General features: G+C 38.4%; 1 protein-coding gene across 2 annotated transcripts in view; it reads left to right on the top strand.

Annotated features, from left to right (window-relative positions):
* The window catches only part of STAG1 (STAG1 cohesin complex component), a 199965-nt gene that overhangs the window by 115949 nt on the left and 64880 nt on the right, over nucleotides 1-19136 (top strand). For both annotated transcript variants that reach the window (XM_055817028.1, XM_027791966.2), the window contains 3 exons: nucleotides 1760-1833; nucleotides 10195-10318; nucleotides 18725-18823. In XM_055817028.1, the coding sequence (XP_055673003.1) occupies nucleotides 1760-1833; nucleotides 10195-10318; nucleotides 18725-18823 (297 nt within the window). The remainder of the gene's footprint in view (nucleotides 1-1759; nucleotides 1834-10194; nucleotides 10319-18724; nucleotides 18824-19136) is intronic.

Raw genomic sequence — 19136 nt, 5'->3', positions numbered from 1 at the left:
GTGTTTCTGGATTAACAATTCATACCCAGAGTTCTCAGGGAGCTTCCCAATGCCTTTTCAGGGCCTCAGTAGTTTTTCAGAAAGCCTCCCGAGGCTTCTTGGTCCGTTCCCATCCTCATTTGACTCCACAGTCTGTGAGCGGTGGTCCTTAGCCCCATGTTTCTGTGGATGTTTGCCTGCCTGTAGTCTGTGAAGGCAGCCAGCTGAGGAGGGGTTAGAAGTTGGAGCTGCCTTTTGGGTTGTGTATTCTTGAACAAGCATTTAGTCTGTGCACGTTTGGGTTGAGCTGATGCTGAAAATAGTGCTTCTCCCAGAAGCCATGTCTAAATGTGCTTCTTTTGTGTACCGGCCTTTTGGTATAGGCAGAGCTGGTGGGCTCCCAACTTCTCCCTTTGTACATAATCCCTTTTACTATGACATTAATTTCTTTGGCAGGGGCTTGACAACTTAGCCAAGACCTCTCAGTACCCCGTATGCAAAATGGAGGCAGCATCTCCTTACATTTTAGGAAACTGGGAGACTTAACTTACTGAGTTTTGTAAGCTGCTTTAGACCTTATTTGGAAGATACTTAAGAAATATTTACAAACATGGCTTGAAAAATATAAACCCCTAGGTGAAAGTGTTTATGAGTTCATACTATGCAGGAAGTCAAAACAGCTGATCGTAATGCTTCCTCTGGCTTTAAGATGTTTTATCTGTTAAATATGTATGTCCATAATTATACAGGTTTTGTTATTTTATGCATATATTCGCTCTGTGCTAGCAAGGCTCTGTTGTGGTTTTCATACTGAAAATGTGGAAAAATTTACATTCACTCATATTGTGGTATTCTGCTTTGGCATTAAGAAACACCTTGATGGAAGAATGATGGGGTTTGAGTGTAACAGCAGTTCTGCTCCAAAAGCTGTTTGTATAAAATTATTGTCATCTTATTTAACAAAGCTGCATTTTGGTGTAATTAAGTCATACTTATTTAGTTTAGTACAAAAGCTGATAATATAAGAATACTTTAATTGATTCCAAGATGTTCCTTTAGAATGTGTTAACATATTCATTGACGCAAAGTATTACAAGATGTGATTGTATTACGCAGGAGCTTTGAAGTTTTATTTAAAGAAGTCTTATATGTAAAAACATGCTCATGACACCTTTTTTTTCATTTGGGTTTGGTTTGTTTTTTGCAATCTAAGACCTGGATGTCAGGTATGCTCCAATGTCAAGCACCCACGCTCTGATTATGGAAAGCTTCCTGATTAAGAAGCTCAGTTATCATGGGTGCTGAAGTTAAAGCAACTGACACTTGTACTTAAGATTGAGAACGTCTTTAAGTACTTTCCTGAAATAGGACATTGAATTTTTCAGAGGGGTTTGCTTATCTGTAACCAGCTTTGTTTCTGCAGCTGTCACTCGCAGTTCTATATGTTTAACCATCACTGAACATGTAGTTTCTACTTGTCTAAATTTCAGTAGCAAAAAAAGGTCATGACCACTTCAGAGGACTAATATGAAACTAAATTTCTTGATATTTGTAGAGAATGTAGACTTTCTTCCATTAAGGCATTGCATATATATATGTGTATATATGTATGTATATGCACACAATATAAGCATGTGCTAGAAAAGTAGAAAATGACAAATCTACTAATACCTTTAACTAAGTGCTCTTCCATGGTCTTCTAATGTTTCCCAATAAGGAATTGTAGAATATCAAATTATAATAAGCAGTGATCTTTTATTTTTGTTTTGTTTTGTTTCAGCTACAAGAAAACCAAGATGAAATCGAAAATATGATGAACTCTATTTTTAAGGGTATATTTGTTCATAGATACCGGTAAGAAAATGCATGTTACAGTAGATTCTGCTAACAAAGTATAATCATAAATAATGTCAAGTGCAGTTTCTGTGTTGATTTTTCTTCTGATGTAATATTCTAGATACCACAAAAGCAGTATCAAAACCACTGAAGTTATGGAAAAAAATATAAGTGTAACACCTATTAATTACATAGCAGAGCCATCCACACAATTTTATTGTAGTTCAGTAAAACAGCTTTAAAGAATTGTGGGAGTCATGGAATTTGCATCTTTGTGTTTTGAAAAGAAAAGTTGTCCAAGATGGGAGCACAAACATGACATATCTTAAGAATGATCAAATGATCACTGAGTATCCTAAAATGGCAGGTTTGGTTGCTGAGTGCCTCTACTCTGCATTTCCTTTTGTATGTCTTAGGTGTAAATAGAATATTTCTGATGCTTCCACCATATATACTTTAGCCACAGCTGCAACTTTACTTTAGGCTTTTTCCTCTTTAAATTACATAAAGGCAAGCGAAAGCCTTAATTCTGGTTAACATGTATTTTTTTGTTCATCAATTGTTTTGGGCGTTTGTAGCAAGAACGTTAAAAAATAATTGCAGTGACATGTGTGCACTTCTGTTTATTTTAGCATTGTGCAAATCAGTAGATTTGGCCTGGTGCATGCTGTTTTGGAGTGTGGTTTATCAGAGAGCAGTAGTCTTTTAAAATAGATTTAAGGTTGTTTTGCATCATAAGATACCTCAGAGCATCTGCAGCATTTCGGTGTAACCAGCTCTTTAAATGTTAATTGACTTACTGAAGTCAAAAGATAAAATTCAAGGATACTAAAACTATGCAATTAACCTTTCAGATTTAAATTCTCGTGTAAAACTTTATAATTTATGAAATCTTTTAGACAAGTGGCAGAAAACAAGAAAGGGTGTATGAGAAGAGGGTTAGAAGGTAAAGAAGAGCCCATAGTTCAGTTGAGCAGAGGGATAATTGTAAATATGGAGAAAAGCGTGTAGGAAAACTGGAAGGGGCTCGTGCTAAGAAATATGTGAGCGTGAACAACACCATGGAGTTGGAGTGTGCATCTTCAGTACCCAAGCATGATACTTGAAAGTTTATAGTTTATGGTCCGTAAGCCTTGCGCTGCTTGGCACCAGAAGGATGAGTATACAGAGTCTGAGTTAGCTCAGTATAGCACTCACAGTATTTTGTTATGAAAGTAGCTTTTGTAGTGCATAGGTAATAAGTTTGAAGAAATTAAGTGCAAAGAGTTTTTATCCCTCCAGAATTTAGGGTGTTGTAGCAAACAAGAAGTCACTTTAAAATGTTTTCCTAGTAGCTCATTTCTTGCATGGTATTGGAAAAACTCTACCGTTTGGTGGTCTGCATGCTGTTCCTTTTTTTTTTTCTTTTTTCTATATAAATCCTCCTTTTGTAACCACAGTTTCTTTTCATGCCTCCTGTCACCATTAGTAAAGCCCTGATTCTCAAATATTGCTGTAACAAGGGAGAGGCCAAATAAATAAACACTGCTTGTCCATGCCCTGAAAAAAAGATGCCCAGGCTGACACTATTAGACCACTGAAGAATCTGGTAATATTGGTCAAGTCGTGGTGTGCTCTGAGCAGGGTGAGTGGCACCGCTTCTGCCACGGTTTAGAGAGGATCAGAAAAAGTAACTGCTTCCAGGTCTGCCCCGAAAGCCACTTGTGTGAGGAGTCATCATCCGTCTGGCTTCCTTAACCTCTGTGAAGCTCCTAAGAGAGTCTGTTAGAGCATACACCCAAACATGAGTAATCTGCAGGCAGCAGAGAACATACATTCAAATTTCTGTGGTCACAGCTGTGCAAGAGCATATGGGGGAAAAAATACCTCTATTAAAACCAGCTAATAGAAGACAAAACCAGGACTAGGAGGGAGAAAAAAAGGAGAGGATTTCAAACTACTACCTGCTCCCATTATGTTTCTTAAGCATTCCTTCTCTCAAATAGTTCAAATGATTTATAAACTTGACATCATTTTACAGTCCTTAGACTATGTACAAGCGGTAATAATTTCAAAAGAACGTTATTTTAATTATTCCTAGAGAATAAATCCCTTCCCATAATGTGATTCAGACTGCCACAGTGATTCATGCTTAGTGACCTTTGTAATTTAAATAGGAAGTGCTTGATCTAAACAAAAAGCCCAAAACTCTTTCATTCAGAATGTAGCTGTCTTCCTTTTAGTAAGCTAGCCTAGCGGTAAAGTTACATCTTTCTGTAGATAGGCTGTCAATTTACTGGAAGATTGCAATGCTCACGTCTCACATTAAAAAAAAAAAAAAAAAAAAAAAAAAAAGATTTGCAGAAATAAATGAACAGTTTTCTGGTTGTAATGTTAGTCACATTAGTTAGTAACAGCACTTTTGCTCAAATATTGCAATATTCTTAATAAATACAGAGGAGATGTACCTACCTTACTGCATTTCTCCTTATCTCTTTTGTGAATCACTTTTTCTGACTTTTTTTTGTGTGTTGCTTTATGACATATTTTGTTGTTCATTGATTCTGGGTTTTGTCACCTTTAAAACTGAAAGCTGCCATCAAAGGAGAGATGTAAGAGTAAATTCAGTTAAGAGTCAAGTTGCTGAGCTCATGTTGGTGTGTGTAAAAGAGCGGAGATGGTGACTGTGGTAAATAGGACTGCAGGGCCATGAGGGTAACCGGACTCAAGAGTAAGTTGTCCAGAGCAGGGGTAGAGTATCAGTTCTTGGAAATACTAAAAAATTGATTGTACAAGGCATCGGTAGGGGCTTGGATGTGGTGATGTTCAGAGGTCCTGATCACAAAACAACCAGTTTTGTGTCTGTATGAATAACAACTTTGGTGTTTAGTAATGAGATGCTATATATTTGTGGGTCAGGGATCTTAAAAGTAATCTTTTTTTGTGTGTCTGAAATTAAACAAGCTGAGAATTGCTTGCAAGGTACATGTATATTAAAAAAAAAAAAAGGGAAGGGAAGCCTATTTGTTCATTTCAGTTATATCTGCATATCAGAGATTACTTTGAATCTAGGATTATTGGCACATAGCTTCTCAGATGTAACAAGTATTTATAAAACATTCTTCACTCTCTGCTGTTATCTGAGATGTCAAAATTTTGGTTTTGCTACTTCCCTGCATGTCCGTTTCACTTCCAGAGGGTAAGATTCAGAGAATTTTTATTCAAGACCTACTTCATATCTTTGTTTTGAATGGTCAGAGAGCTGTTCCTCTGGATGTGGATGTCCAGCAAAACAGAACTATTGCAGTTTTAACTTCAGGCAGATCTGAATGGGGATCCTCAGACTGATGGACATGATGCTTTTGTGAATTTAAGCAATGCAGTGAGACTGTCCTGAGGTATTATGTTGGCAGTACTGATAATTAAGGTAAAACTTGCCAAATGTAGATGCTGTCTTTATGGAGAAGATGTTTGTCTCCTTCCAAGGTGCTGCTTTCCCTCCTACTGAGTAAATAGGATGATGGTGACAAGTTACGTGTGAGTTCCACTCTGGGAAACAAGTGTTGCATGAAACAAAGGGAGAGGGGATATTAGGTGAAAGTCTGGTGAGGAAGCAAGTAAGAAACCAAGATGAATAAAACCAAGTCAGTATAGGGAAATGAAAATCCAGACAAAACTATAGAAAAATCCTTTTTCCTCCCCTCTAAATGTGTTACCCAAAGGTGGTGAAACATGTATCTCACGTGACAAGAAAATGCATTATGTTTTTATGTATGTTGAAAAAACAGAATAGAAAGAAGAGACTATTTGTCACTTATAGGCATAAAAAAAGAGAAAGACACGAAGTTACGTCTTTGTACCTAAATGCGTTTGAGCTTAATATTAAGTTTAAAAACACATACTTCTCTCTTTCCTACAGAGCCATGTATCATACTTAATACAAGCAAAGATATTAGTGTGGTAGGTCTTTGAGGAACACTGGTTTTAGAGATACGTAGAGCTTCATCTTGAAATTCAAGTCATGTTTTCAAACAATACAATTTCTTGGTCGCAAGAAGGTTGGATAATCAGCTTAGTAACACGTGATTGAAATAGCTATTTAAGTAGCACTCTGTGTGGAATTACTTAGAAACGGGAGTGCTGCTTACCAGCCTCTCCCAGGAGTGGGATATGCAGTGACCATTCAGCGGAATTTTTGGAAGTGAGCTCTGCACTCTCATTTTTCTTACCCTTCTTCCCATATGGGGTTCCAATTCAGCCCCAGAGATGAGAGAGTTATAGAAAAAAAGTAGAAAAGACATTTTGTCCAGTTCTCCTTATAACCACATCTTCCTAATATTTAGAAACTGTCAAGCAGTACAAGACACAGGTGTAATTTAGTCCAGTTGGCAATAGTGTATTATTGTAGAGCTGCACCATTTCGTGTCCCTTGAGTGGGAATTTGAGATTCCATCTCAAAGAACACCAAAGGCAGGCAGGTGAATGACCCTCGTTTCTGTCTTTGTTAGAAAGTTTTCTCATAAACTAACTGTTATCCCAACCCTTTGACTGAAACATCTTTTTTTTCTGTTCATAACCATTTTGCATGTCGAGTAACAACTACCATGTTCTTCTGAAAGTTATCATCTTAAGCAAGATGTGAGAAGCAACAGCTCCAGTGGTTATATTGGGCAAGCAAACATGCAGTAGGAGTGTAGTCAGGCATCCTTTGGAGCTTCAGGAAGTCTTGAAGTGAAGCAGTTACTGCGCTGCAGGTCATCTCCATCTCTTGCCTTGGGTGTTTGTCCTCAACGCTGGTAACACTTCTCAGAATTTAAGCATCCATTTCAGTGCAGATCAGCCAGGTTAGCTTAAATTGCTTTCAGTTTTGGTCTAAACCTAAACGAGTTTGTGATCAAACAGACTGAGAGAACCCTGGAGTTACAAATGGCAGCCACTCCAGCAAGACCCAGAGGAGCATACTGGTCAACACCTGACATATCCCAATTAGCCGTTATAGACTCTGTGTTTCAAGGTCCTAAATACTTTTGGCCTTAATCAAAATACATGAGTATAATTTGGCATGAAATATATGCTGAAGTGGCACTAGTGAAACCTATTTCTTGGCACTGTTTGCTATGGTTTGTCCTATGTTTTATGGGCCTGCCTCGTCAACTCAAAATTTTAAAAGGAACAGTAAATTTCTTACCTGATGTCCTTTTGTCAAATCTTCTTTACAAAATTGAATCATGGGGGGCCTCTTTACTAAGAGCAGGAATGTAGGTTGTGAATTTTGCTGCAAAGAGTTATGCGAAGTGTTTCCCATTCACCACATAGACATTACTTGGTAGTTTATGCTGAAAAGAAGGATGTGTCCAATATTTGAAGATCCAGCATTAATTTTAGTTTCTGTGCTGGACTAGATTCTGTTTCTTTCTAGAATTATTTGGCAAGTAATACAAATGTGTGTCACTAATTTATAATTAAGATAATTAATAATGCATTATTTATTCCAAAAGTACTTCCAATGCTGGTATGGTTAGTGTTGATATGTTCTCATGTCATCCACAAATAGTGTATATTTTCAAAGAAACTAAACAATTCAAGTGTGTAAAAAGTCTTAAGAATTGTAGCTAAATACCAGGCAGTTGATGACATGCTTAGCAAAGGTATACAGGCCTTTTGGCTGTATCATGCGTGTTTGATACAGCATCATATGGGCATGGAATCTGCGTTAGTGATTCTTGCAAGAAGACAAGCGATTCTTATTGGTAATACAGTTACCTGGAAGATGGTGATGGATTGGGAAATAGGTGTCTCACAAATTCTTCTGACTCTCCAGCAAACTGAGTCTGTTTGCTCGTCTCACATGCTTTATGCATGATTCTTTCCCATTTTCAATTACACTGAAGATGTTAAGTTCTTATACTAAATCTTGTAATTAGTTGAATAGCTTTATTCTTCCTTTTTTCCTTTTTTTTTTTTTTTATGATTATAAATAGCAGCTTGGAGTGAGTGTTTGTCCATAGTGCCTAGAGATCCCTGAGAAGCTTTTGAATCAAGAATCAGTTTTTCACTGTCTGCCTAGGGAAGCCCAAATGCATTCTTACAGAAAAGATAAATTTTCCTGATTTTTGGCTGGCTGTGCTGCATGATTAAATAGCTGTTGACAGTTGGGTTCTTTTTGGGATTGCCACTAAATCCTTCCAAAATGCTTCACAGTTAGTAAATTTATAAGGTGGTGAAATAACCTACTTGGATGTGAGGACTGTCATCCCCTAGTGGAAGTGTCTTCATGGCTGTTTTGTGTTGCTGCATATGTGGATCCCCCTACTTTTTTTTTTTTTTTTTGATTCATGTTTATTGGTCTTTTAGACTGTTCTTTATGTCTTGCGTTCTGATTCCTTCTAGCTAAATTTTGTTTTTAAAATAGTTTAAAAATAATTCCATGTAAGAGAATTGCTAATCTAGTTTGGTATAAGTAATATACAATTATATATATATATGAATATATTAATAATTTTAATTAAAACTTGTCTTGTGACTCCATTCCCCATATTAAATGCAGGTTTTACAGTGCAAACCTTTGAATGTAGTACTTTAGCACATTTGTCCTTACAGCACCTGAAACCTGTTTGAGGAACCAGCTTATTGAATGCCCTACTCTGCTTGTCATGCGGCTTGTCTACATTGTGGATTGACAGTTACTTTGGTTTTGAGGTCACAGAGTCTTCGGGGAGTTTGGTAGAACATTTTTAATGATACTAGTCGGAAGTTGATAGAACCAGCATGTTTCACATAGGCAAAGAGAGACAATGACAGCGGTTTGAGGGCATTCCTACATATTTACCCCTCACATTCATACACTAGTGTGAAATGCATGTTTTATGCTGTTAACATCAGTACAGTTTCCTCCCTGAAATTTGAAATTGAGTGAAAAAATGGGAGACTTGGCTGTGGAGGTTTCACACACAGTCATGTGTGGTACCGTGTTTGATGGCTGTGTTCGTGTAGGAGCTGTGGTTTTCACCTTGGTGTCTGGAAGGTCGTACACAGTAGAGTGGCACCTATTGAGGTGGACAAGTCTGAAGGTTGGAAGTACATAGGCAGTTACAATATGCAGTAATCATGGTTTTGTTACATGGTTTTGTGTGTATGGACTTTATGTACTAAGTATCTTGAAGGTAAGATTGACTACATTTTATTTATATTTTGTAAAATTGAAGACTGTAGGAAAAATACAACTTCTCATATTTTGCAGTTATTCTCTTGCTTGAAGCTTTTAATTTTTAAAAAAGAACTTCCCCCCATAAATTGGATTTCATTTTTGGGTTCTGTTGGTGTGGTGTGGAATTAAATTGATGTTTATGACTTTTCCAAAAAGATTTTTTAAACGAAAATACAGAACAAAAGTCTCAATTATAAGCAAGGCCAGTGTTTGCAAAGCACCAGACATTGCCTTCTTCTGTACAGTGGCTCTTTATGTTCCTCTTTTATTACAGCTGAAATTTTGAACTGTGAAGCAGTTCCAGCTGGAGTGGCACAAGTGATTTCTCATAGTAACAGATGCCTCAGAGATGAAATTACTAAAGGGCCAGATGGCCCCAATCCCTTTTCCTGTTGTTTAGCCGACGATCATTATTAGTAAATATGCCATGCTCTATGTCAGTCAGGCAGGAAAGTGTCAATCAGATTGAAATCATTTCCATCCCTGATCTTTTTAGGTGATCTCTCGAGACAGTTTCCTGGTGCCCCTCCTCAATAAGCAGCTGATAAGTCTCCCTGAGATACGTCTTTGCTTTTTCCACCACTTGCCACAGTCAGAATGTAGAAAAAAGCAAGAAAACTGGACGAAACCAATGTTGAGATGTAAACATTCTCCTGGGTTTTGTTGCAGCAGCTTTCATGCAGTGCATGAAACAAGATCTGTTTATGTACCGTGTTCCATTCTGCCCATCTGGCAGGCTCCTTTGATTAAACAGACTAACTTCTTCCACCTTGCAATCATTCTACACCTCTAGTTGGAGAGAGTCAAGCCTGCTGAGCAAATGTCAGTGACAGTGTTTCAGAAATGATTGTCTAGAGGAGGTTTTGTAGCTTGGGTTCATAATTCTGTTTGAAAAGAGGGAGGTAGAAGGTGGAGTAATAGACAAGAAGCAAACTAGGGTGACAATTTTTTGACACAATGGAAATACCATATCCAAATGTAGAAATACTGAATTACTAGATAGATCAATGAGTTCAGGGACATAAAGGAACAGAAAATCAGTGACATGGCAGTGAGAACAGTGACAGGCCCTGCGTAGTGAAGTTCATCAAAAGTAAAAGCAAAATATTATAGCTAGGGCAATGGGATTGAGAAGTAAATGTTTTGTACCCGTAATCTGGTTAATATTTTTTCTTTTCTTTTTTCCTTATTAGTGATGCTATTGCTGAGATTAGAGCTGTCTGTATTGAAGAAATTGGTGTGTGGATGAAAATGTACAGTGATGCCTTCCTGAATGATAGTTATTTAAAATATGTTGGTTGGACACTACATGACAGGGTAAGTGTTGTGCATTACTGTACACAGCAGAGTGTACTGTGAGTAGCTGGTGTTATAATACCCAAGCATGTTTAACGTATCATCTTTGATTTATAAGACTGTTTTTTCTTGCCTGTTACTTACCTTGAAATAAGCTGGTTGAAAGTTATTTGCTTAAATTAGGATACAATACTCCCAAACTGTATGCTTGGTTCGCGCTCTTTTCGTGTTTTCAGTCTCCATTAGAATATATTAAGAGAAATGTTTTCATGATGATTTTCTTGTGATTACAAGAAAGACAAGTCTCCTCAGATCACTCCTGAGAACCTTTGTGCCTGAAGCAGAATGGAAAAGAGATTTCCAGATGTGTCTTCCATTTACATTGCCCAGTATTTGAAGGAAAGAGAACATCTCTGGGTCCCTAACAGACATCGCTGGCTTCACAACTGGTGGAGTTCTTATCAATTCATTTTCCCCTGAAGAATGTCTTCAAGGTTCTCTTTAGCTTTTTCTTCAAAAAATTGTAGAACTGCCAGGCGGAAGCAAAAACTTCTATATTCAGAGGTTCTTTCCTGTCTCACCATGGTTCTTAGTACTGATGGTATCCACAACGTGCCTCTCTGCTGGGTGACAACAGGCTTGAGTATCCCTCAACTCCAGATCCCATTTTTAACACTAATAGAACAGGACTTTGCACTTCTGACTGCATGGGGCTTTTGTACACCAGGCAGCAGCTGGGACTAACTGTCCTCCCACTCCTACCAAAACCACTAGAAACACTTGTTTCACTCTGAACTCTTTCACTGACGTTATCAAAGGAAAACAGATGAGACTACCTTTTCTGTTGAAATGCTTATTAAATTCCAGCATCCTGATTCAGGCTATGCTTTTTTTTAAGGAGCAATGCTGGAAAACATTAAAAGTTTGCAAGTTCATTCTGATGACTTGCATAACTGGGAGTTAACAGCTGACTCTTTAAAAAGATGATTTCTTCAGTAACTTTAGACAATTATTAACTCCATATTAACACTGAGGAGATGACTTGGTCCCTTTTGTTGAAGTCTGAACAAGATCAGTTAAAGATCTTAGCTTTCGCTAATGAAAGAAGTTAGCTGCCGCTGGTTCTTGTACTTTAGCTGTAGCTGACAAAGATCTGCATCTAACCTTGATTTGCATCGGCATTTACTTGTTAGGGGTATCCTGTATGCTTTAGAGATTAGGTATGCGATGTCTTCCCTCTCTAAACCTGTCGTGCTCAATCTTCTACTTTACAAACTTTCCCCAGACTTTCACATTACATCTTGTTGTTACAAAACTTGACCAGGAAGAAGATCCTGCTTACTGGTATAATCAGCCATGACCACACTTTACTCTAGAGACACTACACTTCCCGTCATTAAAGCTCGGACATGGGAACATGGCCATCACCGTGCTTTGAGGGGCCGAGCTGCTACTCTGTGTACTTCATTTTTAACATCAGTGTGCCTCACGAGTAGGCATGCTGCAGGAGGTGGAGGTCATTGCTTCAAGTTATCAAATCAGCAGGGAGGTCAACTCCGGTTGGAGGATTAGGGTTTTAGGTGTGGTGGAGAGCTTTATTTTACTGGGGGTTTTAATTAAAAATAAATTATCCTTTGAATAATTGCAGTGGATGTTCTGGAGCACGTTCTAATCCTTGCAGAACATTTCCACAAAGTAGCACTTCCAATGGGAGAGCAGAATCTAGCAGGGCTGCACTTAGCAGCTCTCAGTCCCCTTCTCGTGTCTGTGAAGTCCAGCCATTTCTCACGTAACTCCCTTTAACCAGCTGTGAAATCCAGCCATTCCTCACAGCACTGTCTGTGATTGATGGCAGCTTCTCACACTTTTATCTGTCACATCCAGCAATTTCTCATGTCATGCCCAGTGGTTTCTCACATCCTCCTCAGTTAGCTTAACCTCAGGCCAGGGTCTAGTCATCTGCCTGCGGCCTTAACATATATTTATACCTCAGCTTTTTTGAAATTAATATGTTCTTTCATATCAGACAGATTTTAAATTACAGTGTTATGATTTAAAAAACATAGTTTTCCATCTCGACCAGGCACAGAAGAATTCTATCAGGCTACCCTCCTGCTTCTGCTTGCTTTGTAATATTTTTTGTTGCAGGCCTCAGAAGCACCTTGGTGTTCTGAGTCTGTTAAGTCACTAGCTATTCTGTTTAATATCCCTGTATACGTGATATGTGATATTTTTTTATTAATGTAATGTATATGTAATGTATAGAATGAGAGATTGTAGGTGGCACAGGGGAGAGTCAGGGGCAGATGAGCCGTGTGTCAAAGGATGAAAAGGGAGAGACTGGAGAGAAAGAGACATTTGGGGAGGCACAGAAAGGAGGAGGGAAGTGCAATGGAAGGAGTATATTGATAAAAGATGGAATAAGAACCAATTAAAACTGCAAACCCTGTAAGAGTACAAGATCACTTAACAGTGTGGTTTTCAATGGCCCTACCTGAAAAACTCACCAGCCGCTACCCAGGTTTCTTGATTTTGCCTTGCTTTGATCAGGAGATAATTTTTTCTATGATCAGTACTTAAAATATTGAAAAAATAAAGGCTGAGGCAACATTCATAAGTTATTTCCATTTCATACGAACAGAAGTCAGCTTAAAATTATCAACTTCCCTGGAAGCTGGCTACTACAAAAAAGAAAGGAGGCAGCAGTGCAAGAGATTCATGAGCAGTGTTTCATATTCTGCTGGAGAAGACATACGAATTAAAGCACAGGGAAGACACAGTTCTTAAACCTCTTTGTAGTAGCTCCAGTGTAGTCTTTCAGAGGTCGGATACAGAATTCATTTCTTTAATTTGGGAGATCTGTGTGTTTTGTACGTTCATGCTGCCTCTTTCCCAGGTTTCAGATGAATGTCTGTAGGGCTTTTTGTTTCTTATAGATTACTTTCTCATTTGAATATGGGTTTCTAGTTCTGCCTTTCTTACCTTTTAAGTTGTTTTTTTTTATTCCCGTGGATCTGGGAGCATAAATTAAAATATGTAAAACTATAATATAATTACATTTTAAAAACCTTTAAAAAGAAAAGTGTGACATTAGACTGTCTAGTCTTAATTTTCATCTGCCTCATTGATGCATGGAACTGTTTTGAAACCGTGATTGTGTGTCTAGATACCTAGGCAATCATGGTTCTTAAACCAGTTCCTAACACTGGTTTAAGAAGATTATTAGAGGCATTATTAAGAAAATGCTTTTTCCTTCTTTGTGTGCCTCTACTTTACTTACCGTCTATTTCTGTGAAAGGATTGAACCCAGGGTCCTCTGGGACATATGGCGTTTGAGTACTTAATCGTGATGGCATCTAACTTAAAAGGATGAAGAAATAGACCTTTTTTTTTGTTGTTAAGATTATATAGAAACTGAAATTGTAGTTTTTCCAAACTGCTGAATATTTAACTTTCTATAATCTCCTTGGCACCCAATTTCCTTAGTTTTGGGAGAGCTTGAGAAAATAAAAAAAATGGATCAGATGATAGACAGTATCTTCATAAATGGTATTGAGTGGGCACGTGCAGACAGAACACAACTGCTTGCTCCTGCTGGGAATACTTCTGCCATGAGTACTGACATGCTACAGGACATTCTTATCTGGTTCTCTCTGGCAGTGTAAATATTTCTGTCATTAGGCAGCAGATTACCTCAAAATACACCACCCTAGGGCATCAAAACGCTACACAGTATATCATGTTCTTTTCCATAAACTGTGGCATTGAATATACCCAGTAATCTAGGTCATTCTTCTGTGCAAGAGGAAAAAAAAAACAACAGGGCGGTCTGCAGAAATATGGTAGGGCAAAGAGCTGAGCAAATTAATTATCTATTATAAAACCTGATATATTTTTTTAAAAAGAAAGTAGAATACCCTTAGCCAGAAAAAAATAATAATAATAAAAAAGGACAAATCCAAAAGAAGAAACATGAACTGTGAAAAGAGAGAAATTACTTTGCTGCTGTCTTGACACCCACCTATTTAAAAAATACTTAAAACATTTTCTGGGGGCTCAAAAAGTCTTAGTCTTTGTGTGATCTAAGCCGTCATCTGGTGTGTGAGCTGGCAGACAGCAGTGCACCTTTAACTGCTGTTTCTGAAGCTGTGGTGTCCCTGGATGTTAAGGAAAGTCTGGTTCTCACTGGGAGGTAGCAAAGTAATTCTCAAACCTATCAGCTGTACGGAACATTAGTAAGAGTCTAAGGTGGCTTGAGTAGAGACTGTAAAGCCCTGTGAGACTTACACAAGAGTTACAGATTGTTGGTTTGAGTCTGGTGATAAACATGTAAAAAAAATACAAAAATGGTGTGCTTCCATCAGGATGGATTCTTTTTCGCAGGTGTGCCATATTAAAGATAATTTTGAATAGGGCATGACTCTCCCAGACAAATACAGACTACCGCACACTGCTGCTGTGAAAGGTGGATGTATTGCTTTTTGCTTCATTAGCAGGAGTAACAATGTTTTGCTCAAAACTCAGAAGTGTCTGGAGGATTATCTCAACAAAAATAGGGAAGATACGAGAACTGCCTGTCGTTACACAGTGTTAATAAACATTTGATTTTTTTGTTTGAGGTTCTGATTTCAAATTGTAAATAAAATAAATCATGAACAATTAAGTAGTAGTGCGAAGCATTTCTCATTCATGAAAAGAATTTTATATAACAAAAATAATAAAATTGTATAAATACTCTAAAAAAGCTTTGAGAGAAGGGGAATTACAGGAATAATTAGAATGGAGAAAAAGGCACACATAGAACTGATTACAATGTGGATGAATTCAGGAATCCACAATAATAAAGTGTCAAAATTATAAATTGGACAAAACCCCAGGTAAATAAACTTTTCTGGAAGATGAAATTCAGGAGAATGGAAGGTCTTAGTTTTAGAATGCTGATAATGCGGATATTTTGTCTGTCATTTACTTAGAAAATGGCAAGGCTTTCCGTTCAGATATGTTCATTCTGTTTCTAAAACATAGATGTGACTACACGAAAATAGCTGGGAAGCGATGCTCATTTTCTCTGACAGATTTAATGACATTGCATGGTGGCAAATATTTGCTGCCTTAGGTTGTCTCATACTCACTGTGAACTTCGGCTCCGAACTGCAGAAAATCTGTCTAAAATCTATTCTGGGAAATAGTTTTGCTTATTCTTTTCCTGCTGAAGGTAGAGTTCACTGTATATCTGCAGTGGTTCTCACACACAGTCATATTTTCTAAAAACCCCTAGTGCTGGTTATTCCACAGTTTCATGTAGCGGTTTGAGTGCTTGATTTTGTTTGCCACTAAAAAGTTCTTCCTCGCATAAGCTAAATAGTCTGTGCTGTAGTTTTAATTTATTATTTCCTTTCCTACCCACTGTGCACAGAAAAAGTGTCGACTACTTTTCTCCTCTTCCTTCAAAGCACGCTAACTTTGCTGTGCTATAAAGATATTTGCAGAACGTTTTCTTCATTACCTCTTGTGTCCATTCCATACTGTGCCCAGGCCCTTTTTATTTTATTTTTTTTATTCCTTTTGACCTCCTAATTAATTAATTTTTTAAGTAAGTTCATCTTGTTGTTTAGTAAGTCTCTTCCTGTCCTTGCCCTGTATCACTGTTTGCAGCTTTTAGCTGGGCTAAGTTTCTTAAGAATTACCGCAGCTTTAGCATTCCCACCTGCTGACCTTGCTAGACAGGAAATTTCTGCTGTGTTTCTTTCCCCAAAAAGTGTTTGGGCTATTAAAAGTTCACATTACTTGGATGAAATCTCACAGTTACTCAAGAAACATCTTGTGCCTGGCATGTTGATGGTCTGTAGCACGTTGCTACTTCTCCATTCTGGACTTCAGTGCAGTGTATTCATGTACACCTTTGGTTCTGCCTTTCGTAGGTCCTTGTCCGGGTCATTGCTGTTCGTGCTTCCCTGTGGGCTCCTCTCACTAATCTCCGCTGACTCTATTTTAAAACCTTCTTAACAGGATTAGCGAGCTGACATGCGGGGGCTCTTCCGGCTCCGAAGAGATGAATTCCATCCTTGACCACCAGTTTAAAAACCAGACCTTTTGCTATCAGAGAAAGTCTTCCTATCGTTTGTCCGCAGAGAAGGGCAGTCGTTTCCAGGGGCTGCCTCTGCATCTCCTGGGCCTTTGTTCTCAGGCAGAGGGACCAGCTGTAACACAGCCTTTCTCTCTTCCTTGCCTGCTCCTGCAGTCACCTGTCTTCTGCCTCAGAGCTGGTGAGCAGCAGGAGGAGAGCAGCCTGGTTCAGCACGCTTTGGGTAGCATCTGGCTTCAGTCTGCTGGCAAGCCATGCAAGTACCAAATCCGATCTACCTTGTCTTACTTACTCACTTAAGACTTACAGAGATCCTCAGTATCAGGCCTGAACTTAACTCTGGGACCATTGATTCACAGTGTTTGGTGAATTCCACACGGGCTTTGAACTCCATTGAGAGTCCAAACCTTATCCGCACGGGTCTCAAACTCTGGTTGCTGTTGGCAGTGGTTTTTTTCTGTACCTAACCAACTTAGCAGTTAGCATTTTGGGACTACAGCACTGGCTGAGTAACAAGCCATCTGCTCACGGGCAGGACAGCCTTCAGTGGAGTTGCAACTAAACCTGCTACCCCACTGTTGCTCCGTAGCGTTCATCTCATGCCAAAACTGATACTGATCTTCTGTGGCTAAATAAGCTAAGGCTGTAAAGAGGCTTATATCTTCTGCTAATGATTAGTGATGACTCCGGAGACCCCAGCCTTTCTGAATGCCACACAGCAGAGAAAACACCATTTCTAGTACTGCAACACAGGTACTATCAAAAATAAGAATGCCAAGCAACATTTCTCTGTGGTTTTTTAGCACCTGATCTCATCCATATAAAATGTCTTCAAGAAAGTTAGTTCTGTACCTTGCAAGATCCTGTGATAGATCTTCTAAATATGACTTCCATTTCATCGACTCTCTCTGTAGTGGTAGTCAAAAAGATCCCCAGAAGAGAGCGTGAGTGCTCAGAAGACTCCTCACAGATATGAAAAGATGATTTCTCGGGAACAATAGTTCTTCAAGGAGAAGTTCTACTGAAAATCCTCCTTTCAACTTCTGTCCTTCTTTTATCTTCTCTTTCAATTTTTGAAATAGGTGTGAAGGAAGGAAGAAACTTAAGAATGTTTAGCTTCTGGTTTTGTGTCAGTTTCTGAATGTTATTTCAGTTTCTAGCTTGAGCAGATTTTTTAATACAGACTTGATTATAGAATAGACAGGCTCAGAAATTAATCCCTCTAGGTGTGCAGTTTTATTCATGAAGTTCAATAATTTGTATTAGTTCTTGAACAGCTTAAGGCTTTAAACTTGGTAGCGCGCTCGCTTTCGTAACAGTAAGTTCACTCTGCAGTGAAGTCTGCAGACTGTATTTGAGCAGACTTGTGTTTCTAACCTTTTTGCTATCTACAAATATTTTTCCACAAGAATCCATAGTTTGCCAAGACTATGGAGTTGAGCTGAGTTGTACATCTACAGCCAGCCAGATAATGTGTGTGTGCACAGGGGATCCAGCCCTTTTCTTTATCATGTATGTTCCTATAGGTGACAAACCTTGATCCATAGGCACTGTCTCATGACACCCACATTTCCTGCCTGCAGCCCTCCAGATCAAAGCGATTCCTGTCTACAGAGCCGCTGGGAATGAGCTGCTGCCACCAAAACAACTCAGATGGACAGACACAAGCTGCTCTTCTTCCCAGAGGCTCCTCAGGCCGTGGCTTTAGATGCCTTCTTGTGGCAGCAGCCTGCTCCCTACTGGAGGGTCTCTCAGGCCTTTTGCATCCTTCAACCTGTGCCTGTGCTGTGATGAGTGAGAGATGGCATGCAGAAAATTTCAGAATAATAAATCCAGTTTGTATTCCTTCTGACCCTGGAAAAAGGAGAGGCGGTGCTCGGAGATGGCTGAGCTGCTTGAGTGGGCTACACACAGCCTATGCTCTGTCGGTTTGAACGCTTGCGCACCGACTGTAAACACCTGCTATCAGGCAGAAGTTATATCTCTTTCCTCCAGATAAATAGCCACAGTCTTCACCAACCGCCTTGAGATCGTACATCTTTATTTTGTATTTACTTACTACGTTTTTTATCTTTTTGTGGAGTTCCTTGAAAGGGAAACAGTAACAGACATTTAAGTGATGGCACATTCAATTCTTTCTATATGCAAATAGGGAGAAGCATTAACATTGTTTGCAGGCAGCTGCATGTGGGTTTTGGTTTTTAGCTGAATTGCAAATTGGCTTTGGTAACACATTTGCATAAAATTTTAAATGTACATTAAATTAAAATATGATATTATTTAATATTCATGTGCATTTGATTAGGGTATTCTATCAGCTAATCTTAGTGTGTTTTATTTAGCAAGGTGAAGTGAGGTTGAAGTGTTTGAAAGCTCTTCAGAGTCTCTATACCAACAGAGAGTTATTTCCAAAACTGGAGCTGTTCACTAATAGATTCAAGGTAAGAGCAAATACAATTTTTGGAAGGAGTACAGAAAATAAAAGTATCATCTATCTCATCTTTTTGTGGTCTTTGAGTCGTGGATATTAAATGCAAAAATAAACTCATTTGTCTGTGACAAGGCTTGTGAATACTGCAGTAGTAAAACTGTATTACTGAATGCTGAGATTAAGCCAAATTATTTTTACAGTGTTTTGTCTCGTAAGATTTGTCAGGCTTAGCCAAGATGATTATTTATCTGTTTGTATTATTGACAGTTTATATATTGTCATTATTCAATCTGCTTGTGTTTATTTAATTTTAGATGTATTGA

Source organism: Falco peregrinus, chromosome 12 (genome assembly GCF_023634155.1).
Source record: "Falco peregrinus isolate bFalPer1 chromosome 12, bFalPer1.pri, whole genome shotgun sequence".
Classification (NCBI taxonomy): domain Eukaryota; kingdom Metazoa; phylum Chordata; class Aves; order Falconiformes; family Falconidae; genus Falco; species Falco peregrinus.
This window is presented reverse-complemented; position numbering and strand designations above follow the sequence as displayed.